The sequence below is a fragment of the Tenrec ecaudatus genome, chromosome 7 (assembly GCF_050624435.1).
Source record: "Tenrec ecaudatus isolate mTenEca1 chromosome 7, mTenEca1.hap1, whole genome shotgun sequence".
Classification (NCBI taxonomy): domain Eukaryota; kingdom Metazoa; phylum Chordata; class Mammalia; order Afrosoricida; family Tenrecidae; genus Tenrec; species Tenrec ecaudatus.
Window position 1 is genome coordinate 18,301,616 of NC_134536.1, and position 24,286 is coordinate 18,325,901.

Consider the following 24,286-nt stretch of genomic DNA (forward strand, 5'->3'; position numbering starts at 1 on the left):
GAAGGCATGGAGAAGTCAAGGAGTACTAGCCGGGTGACTTTAGGATCATATTATAAATTGCATGCTATTACCAATTTTTCTAAAATATGAAGTTAGTACTCACATTCCACAGGGCTATTATGATGACTGTCTAAAAAGTCAAAGAATCCCTCTCCTCTTTCTCAGCCTAATTTAGGGGGGAAAGTGCTTACATTCTTGGGCAACACTTCCAATGGTGAGCTGAAACCAAAGTATTTTTTTTTTAATGAAACAGAATAGAAGGTACCCATCTTTCACACGGAGTCAAGTTAAAGTTATATACAAAGTCACACTGTGAAACACATGTAACATGGCATTGGTTACAAAAGAGGACACTGCTGTGGCACTCTGATTCCATAATGCTGCTGGCGAGTGAACTGTTTCAATCGTGGTTCCAGCTACCGGTAGTGAAAGGGAGCGAATAGCATCTGTAGGTCATTCTCACCTGGGCAAAAGTCTTAAGTCATTTCCACCAAAAAATTAATTCCCCACCAAAAAAATTTACAGTGAGAATGTCACTATGACTTTCAAATCCCTTTGTACTCAGGTAAGTAGTCTTGGTGTACTGTATACAATCAAGTCATAATACACTTCAGTGATTTTGTACTGAAACACAACCCTAATACAAAGGCACATTGTACTGAATAAAAAAATAAGTGTTAAGTTCTTGAATATTTAAATTAGGATTTCATAAAGTGCTTTTTCATAGTCATATATTATAGTAATTCAGTGGATATAATTTCCTTTAAAAGGCACCTTGAAAAGTTATTGGCACATGGCAGTTTGTCTTGCTGCCTCCTTTTGGGTAGTTCAAAGTCATCTCCGGCCTCTCTTCCACGTTAATTGTCCCCTACCTGTCTCTCATCTGAATAGCCAGTTCTGCTTCAGAACAGGCGAACCTGTCACTTTTTAAGGCAGGTTTAGGAGTTTAGCACTTTGTCTAGTGTAAATTGATTCTTCATGATTTAAAGAAACGTATGTTCAAGTGACAAGCCTGGATCCAAGTAGACTAATTCAGCGTCCATGATTGGAGAGGGTGCTTTAAATACATGTTTTATCTTCAAATGTTCCTGCTGTTTTCTCAGGACTCTCAGGATATAGGTTGATAGTTGTCACAGGTATAACATTCATTTTATCCAGATGAAGAATTCCCCTGAAACAGAAGATAATTAATTAGCAGAATCAGACATTTCTTGGACCTATACTGGCTAGGGCTACTTCAGGTTAGAATTAAATACATACCTAGCTTCATTTCATTTAAGAGATTTATATGTTTGCACATAGGCTGATTCCAAAGTTCACTTTAACCAAACTGACAGAGGGACAGACAGACATACGAAGTGAACTACCTGGTACTGTTTGGGAAGGAAGGGGCAGGGAAGCAGGGCTCTCAGCAGATGCTAGGTGTGCATAGGGTGGGTAGAAAGACTAGGCCACACCCCTGAATCTCATTACAGTACCTGAGCAGAGAGCAGATCTCTAGGTTGAAGCCAACCAATTCTCAGAGGTTTTTATAACACTTAAGGTCACTCACACCATCACTGCTACAGAGACAAACGGTGATCACCCCTACAGAATGTCAGTGGGTACATTCCTGATGGGATGATGGCCTCTCCATTCGGAAAGCAAAATCAAAATTCTAGCTTAAAGGACACATGAACGCAAACGCCCTGCCATGATAGGACAAAATAGAACTGCCCCAGTGGGTTTCTGAGACTCTTTCCAGGAATAGAGCATCAGCTGATGGCTTCAAACTTGACCCAGGTGATGAGCTAGCCCACTACGACACCAGGGCTCCTCTTAGACACACCACACCAAAAATCCAGACTCACTGTCATCAAGTCAATGCCGACTCATAGTGACCCCCTGTGGTTTTCCAAGAGTTTAACTACTGACGAGAGTAGAAAGCAGATACAGATCACAGCTCAATGCGTAACCACCATACCACCAGAGCTCCTGTCCTTAGTCTTAAAAGTTAAAAAAGAAACAAAACAATTTTTAAGATGAAAAAGGCCCACTTGAGCCAAATGAAAACCCTAGAAGTCATTACTAGGAGAAATTACATTGACTCCAAATTTAAAACTTGTGCTTATCATCATGACTTGATCATACTACAAATGATAGTCTGGGATAAGCAACAGCTATATGTCTCACATGAGGGAACTCCCAAAAGTATGTGGAAAAATGGAACTGAAAAGTTAACAGTATGATCCCATCTGGACATGAAAGAATGTTTGTGCGTGTGTGCTGAAATTTCTAGAATGGCAGACCTCTGATGAGCGGAATGAGAGCAGGTGGAGAGAGGACTCATCCCTTTCCCTTTGCAGTAGTGTTTTCATTAACTTTTTAAGCCATAGAAAGTTACTCATAATAAATTAAAAAATAAGTACATTGAAAAAGATTTTTAAAATAAAATACATTGTTAGCAAGATCATTGGTCATTTTCTTACAGAAAAATATGAAGGGGAACGAGCAGTTTGGGGCTTAACTACATTACATTGTACTGTGTTGAACGGACCAAAGGACTTCCTAAGAAACAGACCGAGTTCCAACATTGGCTTTGCCACTTGGTTATTAGGAAACTCCTGTCTTCCTTGGTAACCCCGTGATCATGCTTGCCTTGAAGGAGTTCGAGTGTAAGCACAGTACCTGCAGGAAATACTTACTTGTATTCACAAACCGGGAAAAGCACCTTTAAGATGGTTATGACCACAGCCGCTCCGATAATTCCAATTAAGAAGACATTCAGGAACATGAAAAGGACGGGGAAGACCTGGCTCCAGAAGCCACACAGATCTTTCCGGAGCTGCTCCATCCACTGGCACATGACCTAGAAACGGGAGGTCTGATTAGACAAGCCTTTCAGCAGAGTTCGGAGGTGAAACCACAAATTCGGTCCTGCATTTGGGGTAATGGGGACATTCTGCATCTTGAACATGGTGGTCCACATATGTCAACAGGCAGCTAACTATATTTACAATGGGTGTGTTTTATTTTAAAATGTCCTTCAATAAAGCTACTTACGATTTTAAAAGTACGTACTAGCGATGTAGGCCCAGAGATGCTAATTTTTTTCTTTTTAATTAAATGATTTTATTGGGGGCTCTTGCAGCTCTTAAAACAATCCACACATCAGTTGTATTAAGCAGGCTTGTCCATAAGTTGACATCATTTTCTTTCTTTTTTTTGCCATCATCATTTTCAAAACATTCTCTTTTTACTTGGTATCAGCTCTTTTCCCTCCCTCCCACCCCCGTGAACCCTTGATAAACTACAAATTATTATTATTTTAACATCTTACACTGTCCGCTATATCCCTTCACCCACGTTTCTATTGTTCGTCCATCATTGTGATCAGTTTCCCCTTTCTCCCCTCTACCCTCATGGTATTGCTACTCCCATTACTGTACCTGAGGAGTTTATCTGTCCTGGATTCTTATCTATACCGATGTACATGCTCCAGTCTAGCAGAATTTACAAGGTAGAACTGGGATCATGATAGTGGGGAGAGGAAGCATTGAAGAACTAGAGGAAAGTTGTGTGTTTCATCAGTGCTATACTGCACCCTGTATGACGTTTCCCTCCCTTGTGACCTTTCTGTGAGGGGATGTCCGACTGTCTACAGATGGGCTTTGGGTCTTCACTCCAACTCCCCTCATTCGCCTCAATATTTCTGAAATTTACTAACTATATAAAGCATGTGGAAATAACTGCTAATTGAAAAGAATTTAGTTTGGCTGTCACTGCCATTGAGTGGATTCTGACTCATAGTGACCCTACAGGAAAGAAAGGGCTGGGAGTTTTGAACCAGGGTCCTTGCTGGCCTTCCAGTCTCCATCCTCCTCTGAAATGCTAGCACAACCATACCACTTATAAAATTCCCTACCTGCCTCACCTTATATGAAGATGGTGGCTCTGCTCGGAGAGGAGTTTCAGGTAATTTGCCAGGTAAAGCATCTTCATCAACGGTGGTCTCCACATCCCTGAGGAGATACTGACTGGTGGTCTGCAATGTACCAGCGCTTTCTATGAGGAGGAAGAGGAGGAACAATCCTAAAGTGATGCTCTCTCTCCTACTGGGCCCAAGCTGCCTGTGCCAGTTCCGCTGAGGAGAGAACATGTCTACGAGGTACCCTGGGAGATGGGGTAAACATCTGATCGTGACTGGTTTCAAAGCCAGAAGGGCATTCCACGTAGTAGTTTATAATAGTTGTACAAACTCTCGAAGTCTAAAGTTGACTTTAACCAAACTGACAGGTACACAAGGAAGTGGAAGGAAGGGACAGACAGAGGAGCAGGCTCTCACGGCAGATGCTAGTGTGAGCGCGGGGTGGGCAGAAAGACTAAGCCCTCGCACCTTTCTAATCGAACTCACTACATACTGCAACCTCGACCTGCGTTTCTCTCTCCTATCACAGCACCCAACCAGTTCTCAGAGGTTTTTATAATCATTTAAAGTCACTCACAGTCAGTGCCACAGGGACAGATGACCATGGCAACACAGAAGACGGTCCAGGTGGGAGCTGCAGGCAAACATGCAGTGGGAGCTACAGCATCGAAGGAGTGTTTTTCCCTCTAATAAGCCCTGACAATAGTCTGATACTATGTACTAGCTACCTACCCCGAGTACGACGAGGTGCTACGACCAATGGCGCCATGTGCGCAGCACTGGTCACACTGTACTAAGACTCGAAGTCCTTCACGAGACACACAGGGTAGAACATGCTGTAAAGCAGTTTCAAAAGAGGCTTACTGTGAAATATACCCACTATGAAGAAAAATACAGAGACGTTTATAAAAAACCATCAACCAAAGCAATCATTTCCATAAGCCTGTGGCTAGTGGTCTTCACATTACCTTTCCTGGAGAGGTTGGGAAGGGTGAAGAAACGGTCGCTGTCCCGGGAGATAGAGAACAGCATGCTTTCTTCCAACGGCAGCTTGGAGTTGGAATGCCTGAGGACGCCCTGGTCCTTGACTAGAATAGCAACTTCAGTGACATCCTTTTGTTGTGCCTACGAAAGCAAAACTAAGCTTTTACTGTGTCATGTCAGTAAGAATTTAAAGGTGAATTGTCTTGCCTGAACTCTGCAACTGAAAAATGATTCCTAGCCAAACAATTGCTCTTCACTTCCCCACACTGCGAGGCATTTCATTCTCAACTCTAATTACTCCTGTCTGCATCAGCACACACTCTCACAGAAGCTGGGAGCGCTGGTGAAGCAGTGGGCAAGCACTCCGCGGCTAAAGGACAGAAGGGGCGGTCTGGGCTCCCTGGGTGCTGACAGAATCGATGCAACAGCACTGGCCACGGTGTACACTTCCTCTCAGTACCACTGCAGTTAGTTAGAGAAAGCACTTGCTTCGGTCAATGATGTTCATAATATTCCCAAGTGATTTAAACATGTATATGATAAATGTCTCCAGACCCTAAGGCAATAACCAAAATTCTCAAAGACTGGATACCCGCATCAAGGTGCTTGCTTTCTTTATCAAGAGGAGCCCTGGTGGCGTAGTGGTTACGAGTTGGGCTGCTAACTGGAAGGACAGAGTTTCTAACCCACCAGCCACACCAATGGAGCTAGAAGGGCTTTCTATGCCTGTCAAGAGTGACCGTCTCTGAAACTCAGAGGCACTTCTTTCTACCCTGTCCTATAGGGTCACTATGAGTCCACATCGACCTGATTTTGGTATGGTTCCTTATAAAATCAGAAACAATCATGTCACACATGCAGAGCACCTAACACAAATTTAAATCTTTACAGATGAATATCCCATTAAGAAGCCCACTGTCTTACTTGTTCTCCGTCGATCTCTACTACCTCTTCTTGAATGACAATTAGCTGCACACTGGAACCAGATGTCATAGGCCACTCATGAACTAAAATCCTTACACTGACAATTCCAAGATAGCTTTTTTCCTCCATATTTTCATTCTTCACTGGAAAAAAAAAAGCGGTGACAGCTATGAACAGAAATTGCCCCACGTCTGTTAGCCATTTGATTCAACTGAAGACACTTCACATGGAACAGGGCAGTCTTACGACAGTTGTTTGGCATTTGCATCCCTGAACTCATGACAGTTTCTCATTTACAGAGACAAAGGTGCTTTCACAAACCTCTGCGGGGAAAGTGCTTGACGGCCTCCCGGCTGCAAGCGACACCACGTGGCCACGGCTTCCGCCTGGCTTGTTCCGCTTGTGAGGGAGGGACCGACAGGGCACAGCATGAAGGAGAGCCGAGACACAGTGGGTCGCCAACTTCAGTCAAGCAAACTCACTCACTCGTGCACTCTCAAAATGCACTGGGAGAACGCGCATTGGTGTTTTCTCAATATGCCCCTCCTTCAGCGAGAGCAGGAGCACAACAGAGGAAAAACCCTGTAATTTACCCTGTTAATGAATAGTAAGGGATGACTGATACAAGCAACTATCAACCTACAGGTCGGTGAGTCAAGTCCACCCAGTGGTGCCTCAGAAGAAAGGCCTGGTGATCCGCTTCCTAAGGTCCTAGCCTTGAAAGGCCTCTGGCTCACGGTTCTGCTCTGCACAGTGGGTTGCCCTGAGTTGGAGTGTACTCCACGGCAACTGCTTTGATGTTTCAGGGGTAGGGTTAGCTTCCAGGTGTTCCTCTTGAGAGGGTCTTGTTGACACCTGCTGCCCCACCCCTCCAGTGGGGACGGGGTAAAGCAGCTGCGGTGACTTTGCAGCCAATGACAACTCTACCATGGTTCAACATGCTAGAAAAAGTGATAAAATGGCACCGTCCAACGAAACCGATGCAAAAGAACGTGCTGTTTCTGTCTCAGATGCTGACAATCTGAGGACTATTTGCCCCCCAGGAACCAAGATGCCCACTCTGAATGATGACCAGGCTGTTTCCATGGTGACAACGTACTCTGGAGTGATAGCTCAGCAGCAGCACAAGCTTCATGGAAAACAACACCCGTCCTCCATTCACTCCAACTTTCCCTGCAGCGCAGGCAGCTAACTGACAGGGCCTCCGGCTAACTCACAGGACACTGCATGTCCTTGGGGCCTGGGGATTGGATTCTATCCAACTAACAGTGACAGCTTCTAACTTTCATGATTAGAACACAAAAACGCTGACTTCTCACTTGCAAACTTCTCTCTCTCGCTGGCAGTCTTTCTTGTTGGCTAGACGATGAAGCCAGAGGCTGTGAGCTGTCGTCTACCCGAGAGACTTGGGCAGAGGATCTTCTCTGGGTGAGCACTAAGGTGTCTCCATTCCTGTGAGTCACCACCCAGAGTCAGAGGACCCAACCAACCCAGGCCTGGATTCCTGCACCCCAGCCACTATGAGATCGTAGAGATTAACGTCGAAAGACGTGATGTTTCTGGCACGTGTGTTGTGCTACAAGAGAACGAATTCCACTACTTAAGAAGGCCTTTCTAAAGGAATTCAGGAAAGACCATGCTCTGTTGTGATCACGCCTCATGCTTTTGAAGACCCTTGTTGTAACTGGATCAGACGAGCAATTGTCCCGGCTCCCAAAGGAGCACACAATCAGTGCAACACCAGGCAGACTGGAAGGCCCGAAAGCCCAGGAGCCAGGCTGTATTCCAGATCAAATCCCCAGCAAGCACAATGCCAGGGGAATGATGCAGCCTGGAGGGGCACTTCTTTTTCTAGCTACAGCAGATTCATCTGCCGTAGACCAGCCCTCGCACTGAGAACCACTGGGCAGTTTGCACAAAATCTACACACATCCACAGTGAAAGCCCAAATCTGACGGGGGGCATCAGAAAGCTGAAAAGATGGACAGTACTTTAGGGGCCAGCAAGGGGGTCACCGTGTTGAGTTCCACATCCCATATGATTTTCCCTCTAAGGCGCTTGCCAGCCCCAGACTGGCTGGGGGAAGAGGATGAAAAGTGGAATCGGAAGTAATGACACTGAGTAGGAAGTCATCACGGCCAGGCGGAGAAGCTACACGGAGGTTTGGGCAGTCGGCACAGTTGGGGGACAAAAGGAAGGCAGTGCCAGGTCTCAGAAAGCAGGTGAGGTTAGTCAGCAAGGCAGGGCTGGGAAAATGAGTTTACACATAATGACAAGAAATGAAACAAAGTTTTGCAGGTTCGTGATGCTGGGGAGTTTGAGGGTCACAAAGGAGGAGAGAGGTCCTGACAAGCATCCCAAGCGTTTACTTGTTGTTGGGTGCCATCGAGTCACCTCCAACCCATTGTGACCCCACCACCACAGAACAAAACCAACACTGTGCGGTCCTGCGCCGTCCTCATGTTGTTCTTGTGCCTAAGCCCAGGGTTGAGCCGCTGGGTCCACCCCTCTCCTTGCAGGCTGTCCTCTCTTTTGCTGCCCTTCCATTTCCCTAGGAAACTATGAAGAGCCCAACCTGAGGAATACACGAGTGAGAAACAGACCGGGTCTCAAAAAGATGGAAATCGCGCCTTGAACCCAGCCCCGCCTTGACTTAATGAAAGCGTTCTGCCCTTTAGGGTCACAGCCTCCAGGGACCCTGGAGTCCCTCGGGAGGAAGAGAGCCTCCCCTGGTGCCTCTGTACCTTCTCACGCTCAGCCGCAAACCTGCCGAGACACCAAGGGAAAGGATCAAGAGAAGAAGGCAGACTCCCAGGTGCTTCAATGTCCGAGCTAACAGACATAACCTCTAGTACTGCAGCGAGTAGGCTTAAGAAAACTGAGATGAGCTAGAAGCTATGAAAACGTGAAATGGAAATTCATATTCAATAAATAAAATGAACTCAGTTAAGATATAATGGGAATGTATGCTGGAAGAATAGAAAGAAAATAAATGAGGAAAAAACAGGAAGGAATATATGACAGACAAGGGGCTCCATAAAGTTTGGGGGAAATTTCATTATCTTTTCAGTCCATTTTTCGAAGTCCCCTTTTATATGGGGTTCTGTGGAAGGCTCTAATGCGGGTCCCTGAAAAGTAAGAAGGAACAGAGGCAGCAGAGGGTGAAGCACTGGTGTCAGTTGAGAGAAAATGTTAACACTGACAAAAAGACACAAAGTCCCAGATGAACAAAACCTGTTAGGGTAAATACCCTAAGAAAACCTACACAGATCACAGTGAAACTAAAAACCAAAGATAAAAGCCAAAACAACCTTATAAACATCCAGGAGAAAAAGTGATTCCTTATTTTCAAAGGAGCAAGAATCAAAGTAACCTTCAATGGAAGACTCTAGAAGTACAACACCAAAGAGGTGGTCGATGTTCCCATGCCCTGCAAAAGAACCCCTACATGAGGGCACTGCTAAACTTTCCCCACAGCACAGCAAAGGGTCATTTAAAATAAATCATATGAAGGCACACTAGGATGCTTCCAGCGAATTCACTGCCAGCCAACTCGCACTATTACGAGGAATTCTTTTATATATATATAAAGCTATATATAGTTATAGTTATTACAGACAAAAATAACATTGTAGATTTATTAATTCTGTCCTGAAGGGAGTATTTTTCTATGTATTTTCTTTTTTTTTTTTTTACCATGCAAGTTTCTTTTACGTCTTTTTAAAAAATCTTTATATTGGGGCTCATAAGGCTCTTATCACAATCTGTACATACATCACATGAGCAAAGCACCCTTATACATTCGTTGCACTCGTCATTCTCATAATTCACCTTCCACTTGGGTTCCTGGAATCAGCTCAGTTTCCCTTCCTCCCCACCCCCTCCCAGATTCCACCCCTGGACCCTTGATAGTTTATAAATAATTATTATATCTTATCTTACACTCCCCGGCGTCTCCCCTCACCCGCCTCCCCATTACCCATCTCCCAGAGAGGAGGTTACACATAGATCTCCGAGATCGGTTCTCCCTTTCTACACCCCCTTCCCTCCTGGCGTTGCCACTCCCACCACTGGTGTTGAGGGGTTCGTCTGTCCTAGATTCCCTGTGTTTCCAGATCCCTACTGCACCGCTGTACATCCTCTGGTCTAACCAGGTCCGCAAGGCAAGGGAGAATTGGGGTCATGGTAATTGGGAGGGGAGGAAGCGTTCAGGAACTAGAGGAAGGTTTTTAGTTTCATTGTTGCTACACTGAACCCTGAGTGACTCATCTCCTCCCCACTACCCCTCTGGAAGGGATGTCCAGCTGTCTACAGATGGGCATTGGGTCCCCATCATGCACTCCCCCTCTTTCACAGTGATGTGATTCTCACCACCACCCCACCTTTGTTGTTTGAGACCTGGTCTCCTCTGCCCTTCACGATCACCTATGTTGGTGTGCTGCTTCTGTGTGGGCTTGGTTGCTTCTGGGCTAGATGGCCGCTTGTTTGCTTTCAAGCCTTTAAGTCCCCAGACGCTATATCTCTCAGTAGCCGGGCACCAACAGCCTTCTTCACCACACTTGCTTATGCACTTTCGTCTTTAGCGATTATGTGAGGAAGGTGATCACACAATGATTGTTTTTGTTCCTTGGTGTCTGCTACATGGTCCATTCAACACCTTGTATTCGCTTAGGCCGTGTGCTTCTTCTCTGTGGGCTTTGTTGCTTCTGAGCTAGATGGCCGCTTGTTTGCCTTTAAGCCTTTAAGACCCCAGACGCTATGTCTTTTTGATAGCCGGGCACCATCAGCTTTCTTCACCACGTTTGCTTACACACACGTCTGTCTTCAGTGATCATGTCGGGAAGGTGGGTATCCTGCAATGACCGTTTAGCAGGGCGAGATGCTACTGTATTGGGGGATTATGCATGAGGAGTCCCAATGTCCATCTGCTACCCTACTACTGGACCTATAAATATATACACATAAGTCTATTGCCCCCATAATCATAAATATATTTATTTACATATGTACATGTCTGTATTTAGGCTTCTCTGTATGCACTTTGCCTCCTACTCCTTTCCTTTAAGAGGAATTCTTTAGGGAGAAGGAAAATGACCTCTGAGGAGGGCCCAGATCTACGAGGAGGAGTGAAGAGCAATGGACAAGGAAACCAAGGGGAACCTCCAGGAATGTCAGACTAAACAAATTGCTAGTCACATACACAAATTATTAGGGTAATAAGGCCACCTGGGGCTTAACAACATGTAGAGTTAAAATGGCACAATATTAACCCAAAGGAAATAGAGTTAAAATAGTCTAAGGTTTCTGTCTTGTTTGGAAGTGATGAAAGTAATCATTTATTCGTCTCAAGGGCAACTGCTAAATCAGTTGCCATTAAGTGGATTCTGACTCGTGCCAACTCCCTTGTGTGTGCTAGACAACTGTCTCCTGAGGGTCAGAGGGCTGGCCTTGGCGGGTTTCCCACATAGACGGCAAGCACTCAGAGGGGCCTCCAACCTCCCATCTATAGGTCCTCGGCCCAATCCGCCCTGCTTGCCCCACCCAGGAACTCCAACCACAAAAAGAACAAAAAATATCCAACCAACAAGATGAGGGGAGGGGGGGCATGTGAAATAAAATAACCTCAAAACTAGGCAACAAGAGGGAGAGAATGGAGCACAGTCCAGGCAACACAAATATGAAATGCATCAGTAAGGTGAGAGACTTAAATTCAAGTGCTGTCAGTCATTTTCACTGATGCAAACAAACTCAAGTCCCAAGAGACAGATTGTACATTTTAAACCGAGATAGCCTGATGCTTATGATTCCCCTTACACATAAGGACCCATTTTAAAAACAAATAAATACAAAAATGGAAAGAAAATGGCCAGACAGACCATGCAGCAGCGCCCGTCATGAAGCCCATGGAGACCAAGCTATCTTGAAGGCAAGATTTATCAAGAGCGCTGGAGGGGAGATCAATCATAGTGACATAAGAGTCAATATACCAGGAAAGCACAACAGTGTTCTGTATTTATTAATATAGCTTTAAAAATACCAAACAAAAATTGATAGAACCGCAAGGAGACTAGGCAAAAACTTTATCATGGAGCTTCCCACTTCAGTTCCCCTCTCTAACACATGGGGGCGCCACCGAGTGGGAAGCTCCTCTACAGCCAAGGAGTGAGGTGGTTTGGTTGTTGACCCCTTCAGTGATGGATAGAGCAAGTCGATTAAAAAAGAAGATTCGCAAGTACATAAACTACTCAACAGTCCGATTAGCTTGACCTCACTGCATTGAGAACATCATCTCCAATCAATGACAGCGTTCCTCCAAGGCTACGTGGAAAGGAGCACTGACACGTGTAAGCGCAGGCTGAACCACAGAGCAAGCCTCACATTTCCAAGCACTGGAATGAAAAAGAGAAGTTCTCCGAGCAGAGCCGTAGCAGCAACAAGAATGTCCAAATGTTCGGAAGTTAAGCCACATACTTCTACATGCAAAATGAGGGAGTAGTACCACTGCTAGACAACAAGGAAAATACCCCGTGAATCTAAATGTACAGGATTTAAAAAACGCATAGGATACAAGTGCTTAGAAATTTACTACTGTCTGTACATGCTTATCTGAAAATGTGTAATCACACTTTATAACTACGTGCATTCCGCATATTCGTCATTTCATGAAATAAAATGGCACACTCCCACATCGCTGCTTTTTCTTTAGTTTATGCAAGAACGGACCGAAGATAATAAAAACAGTGTATTTCCAAGAACTTCCAATGCTGTTATTTTGCTCTTGCCATTTCATTTATTTCCTCTACACTCATTCTTACATTCCTGTCTACCTACTGCAAATGCAATCCCATCTAACCTTAAGAAAGAAAAAAGCCCAGAATAACCAATGTACAGTAGGAACTGTTTTACATGCCTCGGTGCTATTATCCATCCCAGCCATGATGCCTACTTTAAATCTACAATGGAAATCTAGAACATCCCCAAACTATGTCGCACTAACGTATAACAGCCTCGTTAAAAACAGAACCTGGAAAAGATTGAGCTGTACTCACCGATTGAAGTTTGACAGCTTATTCGGGTCACACCACTATTTACAGGTAAGTCGTTTACATACACTTGTCCACGCTCATAGGTTATGTTAAGAACAACCTAAAAATAAAGCAGCATATGCATTAATTCCAGTGGCTTATAAATGATGACAAATTCAGCCAAAAGTACATTTTTCTAACTAAATTAGATGTATCGGTAAAAACAAAATTGGCTGCATAATACTTTGCCAACTGCAGTATTAAAAACATAATCAAAAGGAAACAAACCTGTTTTTTGGATATCTGCCTATCATCTGTCAAGGTAGTCACATTAATTCTGATGCTGTCCTGCAAAAACAAATCACACACGCGTTACATTTCACAAATGGAAAATGACAGGGTTTACTTTTCCTCTCAGTTAGATCTATTCTATCATATACTCAGCTCACTCCCCGGGACACTGAGTCCATTTTGTCACATAGGGAGCTGGCCCGCTAGACCAAGCAGAACTGTTCCGGAGGATTTCCAAGACGGTCAATCGTTACAGTGGCACACACAGCCTTGCTTTCCTCCCGCGCCTTCCCTCCGCGGAGCACCTATGAGGCTTGAAGCGCTGACCTTGCAGTGAGCAGCCTCATGCCTAACCCACAGTGCCACCAGGGCTATGAATTATGCAGCCATTATGCAAGGAAAAGAAACTTTCAAAAGACCATCATTTCCATTTTTAAAGTGCCCCTTTCATGCCCTTATTCACAATTCCAATGTTTGATCATCTCTGTGTCTTCTCCATTTAACTGCAATATGTCATATAGTATGCAAACGAGTTTCAAAGAACAGATGAATGAATACTCGGGTACCTGTGTGCGGTCAAGTCAATTCTGACTCCTACCACGCTGCAGGACGGAGCAGAACCAGCTCCCAGGGAACTGCTGGGTGGGTTCACACAGCCAACCTTTCAGGCAGCAACCAAGCACTCCCCTTGTGCCAGGAGGGCTCCTCATGCACTCACTGCCCAGCCTGCGCCCCACTCACCACCGCTTAGTACTTCTCTATCTCGTCCTCCTGTCCCATTATCTGTCCACTCCTCTCTTGGGAAAGGGAGCACAAGAATGGATTGTGATCGCCTAATTCATCTTAGAGGCAATTTAACCCTGCGGGGGGTGTTAATGCTCTAAAAAATTGATGTAGGGGTGACTGGATAATTCTCCTTCATATGACTGAATGATTTGACTATCAAATTATAGGCTATCTAAGTTCCTTTCCAATAAAACTGTTGAAGACAAACACAAAGAAACATCTGACCGATTTCCATAGTTCTTGCTTTGATTTAGAGCCTAGGTTCCCAAACTTATTTGGCTTTTCAGGAAAATAAAAAACCGCTTAGCATTTTCCTGGCAATGAAGACCTTTCGTACTGTAACCCAGCAACCAGGATAGAGTGTAGGGATCTATCTGCCTTGGTGGCCTACCTGGCTCTTTCCAGCCCCCTCCAAGGAGCAGAGGGAAACACTGCTTTAGGGTTTCCCCACCAACGGATCCTTCGCGAAGTAGTGTTTAGTTTTATCAGTGACTGAACTTTATATAAGTGGAATTACATCGTTTACTTTCTCCTAGAGCTGCTTTATTCAACAGTGCTGATGCATGCCAGCCACACTGCTTTGTGTGCTATGGCCAATTTAATGATCCACTGCATTACCAATGAGCATTGGAATCTTCTTTCTTCTACACAACATGGCTGACTCTTTTTTTAAAAAAAAAATCATTCTACGGGGCTCTTACACCTCTTCTGACAATCCATACATCAACACTATCAAGCATATTTGTACATATGTTGCCATCATTTTCTAGATATTTACTTTCTATTAGAGCCCTTGGTGTCAGTCCTGTTAGCCCTCCCTCCCTGGGTGTCCATTTTTGTGGGTGGCATTCAGCGTGCCTCTGAGGGAACGGATTTTGAGGACAAAGGTGTGCTTGACCTAATCCATGGAATTCTTCTCTGCCTCATACGCATATGAAAGCTGGACACAGAATAACAAGACTGAAGCAAATCCATGCATTTGAATTGTGGTGCTGGAAAAGAACACTGAAAGCACCATGGACTGCCAAAAGGGCAAGCAAGTCTGTCTTGGAAGAAGCTCTTTAGAGGCAAGGGTAGTGAGCCTTCATCTTACATACTTTAGACATGGATGGTAGCAGGAGAGACCAGTCTCTGGAGGACACCTGTTGGATAAATTAGCGGGGCATCCAGAAATAAAGAGAGGAAGGCTCTCCCGGAGATGGATTGACACAGTGGCTGCAACAATGGCTCAAGCACAGAACAATTGTGAGGATGGTGCAGGACAGGGCTGTGTTCTGTTCTGTTGTGCTTAATAAGGTCGCTATGGGTCAGATCTAACTCAATGGCACCTAACAACTACAAGGGAATGGTCTAGAAATACAAAGCTGGAAATTAGTAAGGGCGACCAAAGAAGAATCGCTACATTGGAATTATGGTGTTGGCAAAGACCACTGGAAGGACTGTGGACTGTCAAAAGAACACACGCATCTGTCTGGGAGGACAGCAAGAATGCTCCTTGGAAGCAAGGATGGTGAGACTTCATCTCACATCCTCTGCACATGTTAAAGGGGGAACCAGTCTCTAGAGAAGGACATCATGCTTGGTAAAACAGAAGGTCAGTGAAAAGGATGACGACCCTCAGCTAGATGGCCTGAGCTACCGGCTGCGGTACCAGCTCAAACACAGCAATCACTGTGGGGATGGTGCAGGGCTACGCAATGTGTTGCTCTGCTGTACACTGGGTCACTGCGCATCGGAGCTGACTCAACGGCGCCCAACATAACAAAGGAATGGTCTAAAGCCACTACTCAAATGTGTAAGATAAACGATGGGCTTTCTGTAGAGAAGAAAGCATTATTTGAAGTATTCACCACCGACCATATGAGTTACATCAATGCCTGACACACACTGCTATCCCAGAATAAAAACATTACTCTCGATACGCCTGCTCGCTTTCAACTACCTCAAGGGCTGACATTTCACACTTACAATAGTAACAAAATCTACTGGCCATTTTGCACATTTAATGACCAGTGTCTCGAAGTAACCAGGCCAAGGTGTGGGTAAGGGTAAAGCTGGCTATAATGGTTATGTGTCAGTTTGGCTGGGCTGATTCTCAGCAGTTTGGTAGTTATGTAGCGATGTAGTCGTCCTCCATTTTCACTTAACAACCTGGTCTTTGGAACCTACCCGTGCTAATAAGTGATGAAAGCGCATGCTCGTTCCTTGGGGTTGTATGCATATCTCTGACATTAAGAAAATTAACCACATTTGCCAAATTTAACATGTAAGCACACTTCTTAGTACTAGGGGTCTCTCCGCAGTATTTTACATATTTCTGCCAGAGAAAGTGACAGAAGTCATTTTGAAGGTGAGCTGTGTCCAGGGACAACTTATGGAATAGGATCCCCAACATGGAAGGTCTATGTTATGCAGTTACGTGGACTGTGGTACACTTCCCAATTCCCATGCTCAAATGCAATGCACTGAGTCCATGACTACTCATGGCGACCCTGTAGGGCAGGAGAGAACTGTTCCTAAGGGTTTTCAAGACGGGAACGCTTCATGGGAGTGGAAAGGCCCTTCTGCTGCTTAGGAACCTTCCTGGCTAGTGATTCCTCAGAACGAGCCCAGCTTTCTCCTGGGCCACCCCCATCAAGTGAACACTTTCATAACCAAATTACTTTCTGCTTGGAATTTTTGTGTTGCTACCATGTGTTTTCTTAATGGAAGGCATGCTGAAATCAAAAGCAAGAGCCTATTTCTGAGACAATGTGGATTTTCATATAATCATGTGGGACCCAGCCATCCCAGATGGACGCTGGTGGGAGGCTGGATGGGGCCTGTTTCTTGAGTCACTCAGCTATATCGGTTTCCACCAGGTGGCAGTCCACACTACAATTTGGATAGGAGCTGCCCTAGAGTAGGTGGGTCACACAAGGGTTAGGTGAAGACCAATGCACAAGCCAACACTCATTAAGTCATCAGGTTGGTGATTATATTGTTTTGTGTCCAAATGCCAGATCAAAAAAAATCTGGTTTTTAAATAAGACCATTATCTGCAGCCTTCTAACAACCTAGAGATAACTTTCTGGGGGTAGTTACATAATCTGATGTCAATTTGAGAGGATTACAAGGGGTGGAGTCCAGTCTATCAATCGGATCATAGCCAATTACAAGGGGTGGAGTCCAGTCTATCAATCGGATCATAGCCAATGAGGCCTCGATGTGGGTATGGCCTTCTAAGAATTCTGGGAAATTCTGTATTCCTTCTTGGAGGCATGAGGCACTTCTCACTCTCTCTCCCTCTCCTCACATTCTTGGAAAATCTACTGACAAGGCTGACTTCCTGCAAAACATCCCTGAGAAGCCACATGGACCTACTCTGATGCACCCCGGGAACTAGAGGAGCCACATAGAGACCTCTGCCAACACTGAGATGCTTCTACTGCCACTGATTTTGCACCCACTGGCCTGTGATCTTCCTGCATTCAGCGTCATTGCATTTGTTTCGTGTGTCGGAAGAGGACTTTATAGATTGGTATTGGACATATGGGCTAATACCAGACTTCTGGACTTGATTTGGACTGGGTTGGAATTTTCTCTCAATATTCAATTACTCTTGTATATAAACCTCTTTCTTATACACATATAAGCATCCATGAATTTGTTTCTCTAGTCTACCCGGACTAACACACCTTCAAATGATGTTGTTCTAAGAACCTCTTTGACAGCTTCTGTGGTTCAGCAGTGATCATGCCCTACGCTGTCATTAATCTATCCCTCTCAAATATACTGCTCGCCTACTCGGATGCAGGGTGTGTAAAAGGTAACTAGGTCAGGTGGCATGGTAGGTTTCACACTGAGCTGCTGACCATAAAGTCACCATTTCAAACCCACCAGGTGCTCCAAGGGAGAAAGATAAGCTGTCTGCTCTTGTAAAGATTTTAACGTCTCGGAAACCAAAAGGGGCAGTTCCATTCTATCGTAACGAGTTGCCACGAGTTGGAATCAACTTGGTGGCAGTGAGCTTTTAGAGTCTATTGGTTTCCAAAGAGAAACCAAGTTCAATTAAATTCTTTTTGGTCTTGCCAAGTTCTCTTTATTTAAAACGGTGAAGGCAGGGAAGTAATTCATTATCTTATTTCAGAAGGGAGTCTCACCCCTTACTGCTTCCGACTCAATTTTGAATATTTTTACACATACAAGAAAGTAAGTTTCCTCTGGATGTCTCTATCTGGTGACTAAGTTATTTTAATGTTAGAAGAATGTGCTTTAAGACAGATTCTTGTGCAATCTTGTATAATCCCTCCCTACTTTTGTATAAACAAAGCAGAGATGGGTATACTCCAACATATCTGAGTCACTGAGGGGCGGGGAGAATTTCCTGACTTCAACCACACAGAAACCAAACTCAGTGCCATTGACTTGATCCCAACATGTAGCGAGCGGGCGACCCTACAGAGCAGGGTAAACCTGCCCCTGTGACTTTCTGGGAGTAGAAAACCTCGTCTTTCCTTTGAGGAGCGGCTGGTGGTTTCAGACTGCTGACCTTGTGGTTAGCAGCCCAACAAGTAACCTCTATGCCATCAGTTTTCTTAAACCTTAGATCTGATAGGACAGAGGATGGACAGATAAGTATGCATTCTAACCCAGGTCTGCACGCGGAGCCCTGGTGATGCTGTCTGTCAGGCAAGCAGTGGGCTGCTAACCACAAAACCACCAGCCTTTCTGCTTCCTGAAAGATTTACAGTCGCGAAAACCCACAGGAGCAGCTCTCCCGTCCCATAGGCTTGCTGAGTCAGAATTTACTGTGTGGCAGTGAGGTTTGTGCTCAGGTCTGCACTCTTCCATATGGTACCCATTAACCCAGTGGTTCTCAACCTTCCTAACGCCGCGACCCTTTCATACAGTTAATGTTGTGGTGACCCCCCCCAACCATAACATGATTTTTGTTGCTACTTCATCACTGTCATTTTGCTATTGTGATGAATCGGGCAACCCCTAGGAAAGTGGGCAGCACTTGTCTAACTTGAGAGAGCTCTGTCCAATGCTGTCTCGTCTGTGCATTGGGAAGTGTTCCCAGATATTCATCAGGCAGATTAAGCTTCTCAGATAGACATTTCCAACCAATGAAATCTGCTCAGCATTCATTGAGCCTATGATACTCTGAGTTAAGATCAAAAGTGGAATGAAAGCAGAAGGAGGGGGGAATTAAATGATGAAGTCGTGTAGCCCACCGTGGAGTGTATTTTAAGCCTGAAGTGGAAAGGAGCTTTTTCAGGTTCTCTGGGCAGACTCAGGGTGTCCTGTGTTGATAGCCGACTATGATGAATTTTGAAAAAGGGGGCCGTGTGCACACTTCCAGTATTTCAAAAACGGTTTCCTTTTTCTTTGTGTTCTTTCTGCTTATTCATGGCAATCAGCCTTTCGACCTGCGGCAACCGTGGCTCACACACGATTTCGGCTACTAGTGGTTCTTCCGCAGGGGGTGTGCCCGATGTCCATTTCAGGAAAGCAGACCGGAAACCGACCTTGACTTGCCTTGCCTTCCCTGGGTCCAAGGGTAATGGCAGAACGCTCAAACAGTTCAAGTACCAAAGTGACATTTATGTCAGCCACACCTGTTCCGGGCATCTGGTGGCTGCTAACCACAAGGTCAGCAGGTCAAATCCATCAGCGGCTCCACAAGAGAAAAATGAGGCTGTCAACTCCCCTAAGAATTGACAGCTTCGAAAACCCAAGGGGGCAGTTAGTTTTTCTCCGTCCTATTGGGTCGCTCGGGCGAGAGACGAGGCTTTGTACTCCGGTAAAGAGTTAGTCTGCGAGAGTCACAGGGGCAGTTCTACCTTGTCCTCTAGGGTAGCTTATGTGTTAGCGTTTGGTTTGGGTTTGGGATTTGGGTAGCGATACTGGCAATGGGTCCAGTCACACCTGTAGTTCGAGTAGTCAAGCCTTCACTTAACAGAAAGTTGTTGAACTTTCGTCGGTGTTTCTGTTGTGATTTTTTTTGAATTCTGGGAAACTCGCAGTTTAAAACCTTCCACATTGCCGCAGGCACAAGCAAACACTGGCGGAAGTCAGCAGGTCTGCGCGGCCCCTAGTGCGGGCGATGGCTCTCTCGGACAGCGGCCGGCATCACAATCGCCCGCGGGCTGGCTCTAACACAGACAGCAGGTTCCCGGGTGGCGGGGATGCCGCGAGGCCCCGCTCCCGCGTGGAGAGTGTTGCTTTCCCAACATCCGCCGGGAAGGCGGTCGCGCGCCGTCAGGGCTTCCAGCCGCGCAGTCGGCGCGCCCCAGGCCGGGCCCACGGCGCCGCGGGGCGGGGGGGCGTCCAGCCCGAGGCGCGCCGTCCATCAGCAGGTGGCCCGGACGCGCCCTCTCGCACGGAGCCACTTCCCCGTCGCCCAGCCCCGAAACCCTGCGCGGCCCGGGCGAGCGCCAGGCTCGGCCCCAGGAAGGCGCCATGACGGACGGCGGCAGGCGCCCCGCGCTTCCGAAGATCGAAGCCCGTCCGAACGCGGTCGGTCTGGGCTCCTCACGACAGGCGGAATGGCTCACGAGAGCGCCCTCACGGCCCTTGCCCTCCCGACCCTTCGACCCCCGGGCACGGCCTCACTCCCCCAGAGCTTCCCCCGACTCCTCCTTTGGGGGGCCAGGAACCCCAGCCCTCCCCGGCCGGCCTGGAAGGGGAGGTGACGTTGGAGCCGCCTCAGGTCCACGGTCCCTGGCCGGGCCTCTCGGGAGGTCCTGAGCCGCTCGGGGACAGCCCCGCCCGCCGCCGGCCCTACCTGCGGGGCTCGGGACGGAGGCCCCGGCGCTCCCGTTGTCAGCCACCCTGCGGTCGGCAGGGCCAGGAGCAGGAGCAGCCGGAGGGCAGACGACGCCGAGGGAGCGCCCTCCATCTTGGACACCCCGGCGGCGGTGGGCGGTGGGGGCGGAGCCTGCCCGTGGGCGGGGCGATGGGTATGTGGGCGGGGTCTGCACTAGGGGCGGGGTCTGCACTTCAGGTCTTGGGCAGAACGCCAGGGGCAGTCCAATCAAAAGAAGGGACTTTATCATCAATTACTTTTTTCCTGACTGTTGTTTTAAGAAATAGTATATACTGTATATACAGATGTTTATGTTCCTGTGTGTTTGGAGTCCTGCTAATGCAACAGAGGGGTTATTCAAACGCACCAACAGCTACCAGGGAAACAAGACACTTGATTCTGATCAAACAAAAGCAAACTGCAGTCAAGGCGATGCCGACTTATAGCGACCCAGTAGGACAGGGGGAGAAAAGTCCTTGTAAGTATCCAAGACTGTTCACTGGAGGATAAAGCTGCTGCTTTCTCCAAGAGCAGCTGGTGGTTTCGAACAATATGTGTATGATTTTCATACATATATGAAAATGATATTGCAAAACATTAAAAACAAGATGTCACCTACAGAAAGGGTGTTTTTTTATTAAACTGGTAGTTCCCAGCCTCAGGGTGCACAGGGAATCCACTGGACCAACCTCGGGAGTGCACAGGGAATCCACTGGACCACTTTAGAAGTGATGCTGGGGGATTTCGGATTTGACTGGGCTGAGGCTTGTTAGCTTTTAAAGATTTCCAGGTGATTTTATTGTGCAGCCAAAAGGCTGAGGATCAGTCAGGGCGCGGGGGGGGGGGGCACTAAATGCAAAAGTGTGGGGACAACTGCTCAACTAGAAGCTTGTAGACAGGGGTCCTTGCCTTGATAATCAGATGCTTTGTAAACATGAAAGAGTTTAACTTTGTATTTTTAGTGTTACGAACCCCCACCCTAAGGTAGAGAATGCCAACGAATTTGGACATTTCAGATGAACAAGATTACATAATTGACTGAAGGATTTTAGAGATAGGACGGGTGAAACAAGGGACTTGCAAGGTTCGGAGTTCAAATTCACCAACCACTCAAGCAGAGAGAGATTAGGCTGTCTGTTCAGGTCAAGATTTTGTCTGGAAAACCCTATGGGACAGTTCTGTCCTATCGAGTAGCTATGAGTTGGACTGACTTGATAGCAGTGGGTCTGTTTTGTTTTATTTTTCGTTCAAGTCTTTCTTTGAAATAAAATTCTGACAGGAAAAGGAAACACATTCCTATTTCTGTGCTTCAGGTTGAGGGACTCTGGTGGTGTGGTGGGCAAGGAGTTGGGCAGCAGATTGAACACCATCTGCCACTCTTCAGGAGAATGATGAGGCTTTTTTGCTCTTGTAAAGAGCTACAGTCTCAGAAACCACGGGCAACTCAGTCCTATAGGGTTACTGTAAATTAGAATCAACTGGATGAGTTGTTTTGTTTGAGTGATTGAGCCCCTCTTCCTCTCTTCCTCACTCCATGCCTCCATGTTTTTTTCACTAAACAAAACTGGTGGTGCCAACCAGTGAGTGTTTTTGGGTAGGTTTATTGTGCCAGCCTGGCCAATAAACACATGTGAGATTAATAAGGTTGCTGTTTAATTGAAGGGCAAAGAGATAAATGGCTAGGCGAGCCTCACCTTTCTGTCTCTTGCTCTCTGATGATTGGACAAGTGTGTGGTGGCCTTAGCTAGTTCTCTGCCTCAAGCTCCGAGCTACACTAGCTGTGGAACACCCAACCTGTAGACTGTGTAGCTATAGTTGGAGGTTCCTTCAAGACCTGCTTTGCCACACTGCTGGTGTATACATCACTTGAGCTTGGGACTGTCAGACCCTGTCATCGGGCTGACTGTTGATGATCTGCCCTGCTGCTTGCTGTCTGTGGCCTGGCTGCCTGTATTTCTCTACAGAAGACTCAGCTGTCTGCTTCCGTCACTTGAACCTAGCAACCCTCGTGAGTTGAAGGACTGCCAGTACATTAGCTGTCTCACAGAAGTGAGTTGAACTGAGTCCTCTGTACTGCTCTGTGGACTAATTAGCTGTTTATTTCTTTGTGTTGTATATATCTCTATCAATTATTTAGATAGATATCGATAGATAGATATCTGTCTATCTAAATAATCATAAGTGTCCTAGTTTTGTTTCTCTAGAGAACCCTGTCTAACACACCCACCCAGACTTGCCTTGGAAGAGAAGCCTGGCGATTGGCTTCTGAAAGGTCACAGCTTTGAAGACCTCGGAGCAGTTCTACTCTGCACACACAGGGTGATTGTGAGCCCAAATCCAACTCTTCACCAACCTGCAACAGTGCTGGCAACAAACTACAGAAGGATGGGCCCAAGTTTCACTCACTCAATTAATAATCACCCCTTGCCTGCTCTGAGACAGCAAGCACCATGACTGGGGGTTTCTGAGGTGAACTCCTGCTCTTGGGTTCCATCCACAGCCACAAGACTCCTCAGTTCTTCAGACCTCTGGAGCTCAAAACCGAATTGGGAAGTGAGAGAACATGTCACGGAGGGGTCAGTGGAAGACCTTGTGGCTCTTTAGGGTGTGCGTTGGACTGCTAACCACGGCACTTAGAACCTACGTTACATAGTGCTCTGGAAAAGTTGAGGCTTTCAAACTCCTGTAAGGATTTGTAGCCTGGAAATCCACAGGGGGCAGTTCTCCTCCGTGCATAGGTTGTTATGAATCAGAACTGACTCCCAGGCAAGGAGCTTGGCTTTTCACCTTCTCAGTTGTCAAGGTTCCAAAGTGAGTGTTTATGAGCACTTTCTAGTTGACAAGATGAGGTCATTAATTTTTTCCCACAGAGCCTTTGCCCCCACCCCAGCCAACATCATCCTTTCATTTGTCTGTCTACTCAACCAGATGCAAACTCCAGCAGCCCCAAGGTCAAAATGTTCCAGGAAGCCAGACGTCAAGCCCAAAGCCATCAACAGCGATGACTGGAATGGGCGTTTAGTATACTTATTTAGTAGGTATCTTCTTGGATCAACAATCAAAGGCCAAGCAAGCAACAGTGAAGAGGTCAAAGGACATATTGCGCTGGACAAATCTGATGCACAAACAAGTCCTCTATAAAGTGTTAGAAAGCACTGTGGTGCACTTGACCTGTGCCATGGTTGTTGCTGTTGTTTCCCAGTCTCCTCATGTACATTCAGAAGCTGGAGAAGGAAAAGGGAAGCCAGAGGGTGAAGGGAGACAATGGACCGTGCAAGACATGAAATAACAACAATATATAATTGATCAAGGATGCACGTGTGTGTGTGTGAAAAGCGGAGCTGTTACCAAGGGCTCACGTAGAAAGAAAATGTTTTGGAAACGTTGATGGCAATATATAGACAAGTGTGCTTAATACAATGGAAGGATGGGTTGTCATAAGATTTGTAAGACCCTCCCCCCAAAAAGATTAATTTTAAAAAAGGAAGGTAGAAGAAGAATGGATGCATTTCATTATGGTTTTGCAAAAATAATGTGGGAGCTATATCTGATCTCCCCTGGCTTCCTCATTTGCCA

At 46.2% G+C, this 24,286-nt stretch overlaps 1 protein-coding gene across 1 annotated transcript; it reads right to left on the reverse strand.

Annotated features, from left to right (window-relative positions):
- Positions 1-215: 215 nt before the first annotated feature.
- Positions 216-20,845, reverse strand: GINM1 (glycosylated integral membrane protein 1). The gene is made up of 8 exons (XM_075554399.1): positions 20,690-20,845; positions 13,129-13,188; positions 12,865-12,961; positions 5,816-5,958; positions 4,876-5,032; positions 3,914-4,044; positions 2,685-2,848; positions 216-1,171 (listed from the first exon to the last, which is right to left on the reverse strand). The coding sequence occupies exons 1-8, from the start codon at positions 20,801-20,803 to the stop codon at positions 1,060-1,062; spliced, it is 978 nt and encodes a 325-aa protein (XP_075410514.1). The 5' UTR covers positions 20,804-20,845; the 3' UTR covers positions 216-1,059.
- Between the last annotated feature and the right edge of the window lie 3,441 nt (positions 20,846-24,286).

Coding starts and splice junctions, on each gene's coding strand:
- GINM1 (XM_075554399.1), bottom strand. CDS start 20,803: ATGGAGGGCGCTCCCTCGGCGTCGTCTGCCCTCCGGCTGCTCCTGCTC. Junction 13,189..20,689: donor CTCCGTCCCGAGCCCCGCAG/GTAGGGCCGGCG, acceptor TTGTTTTTGCAG/GACAGCATCAGAATTAATGT. Junction 5,033..5,815: donor TAGAGATCGACGGAGAACAA/GTAAGACAGTGG, acceptor TTGCTTTCGTAG/GCACAACAAAAGGATGTCAC.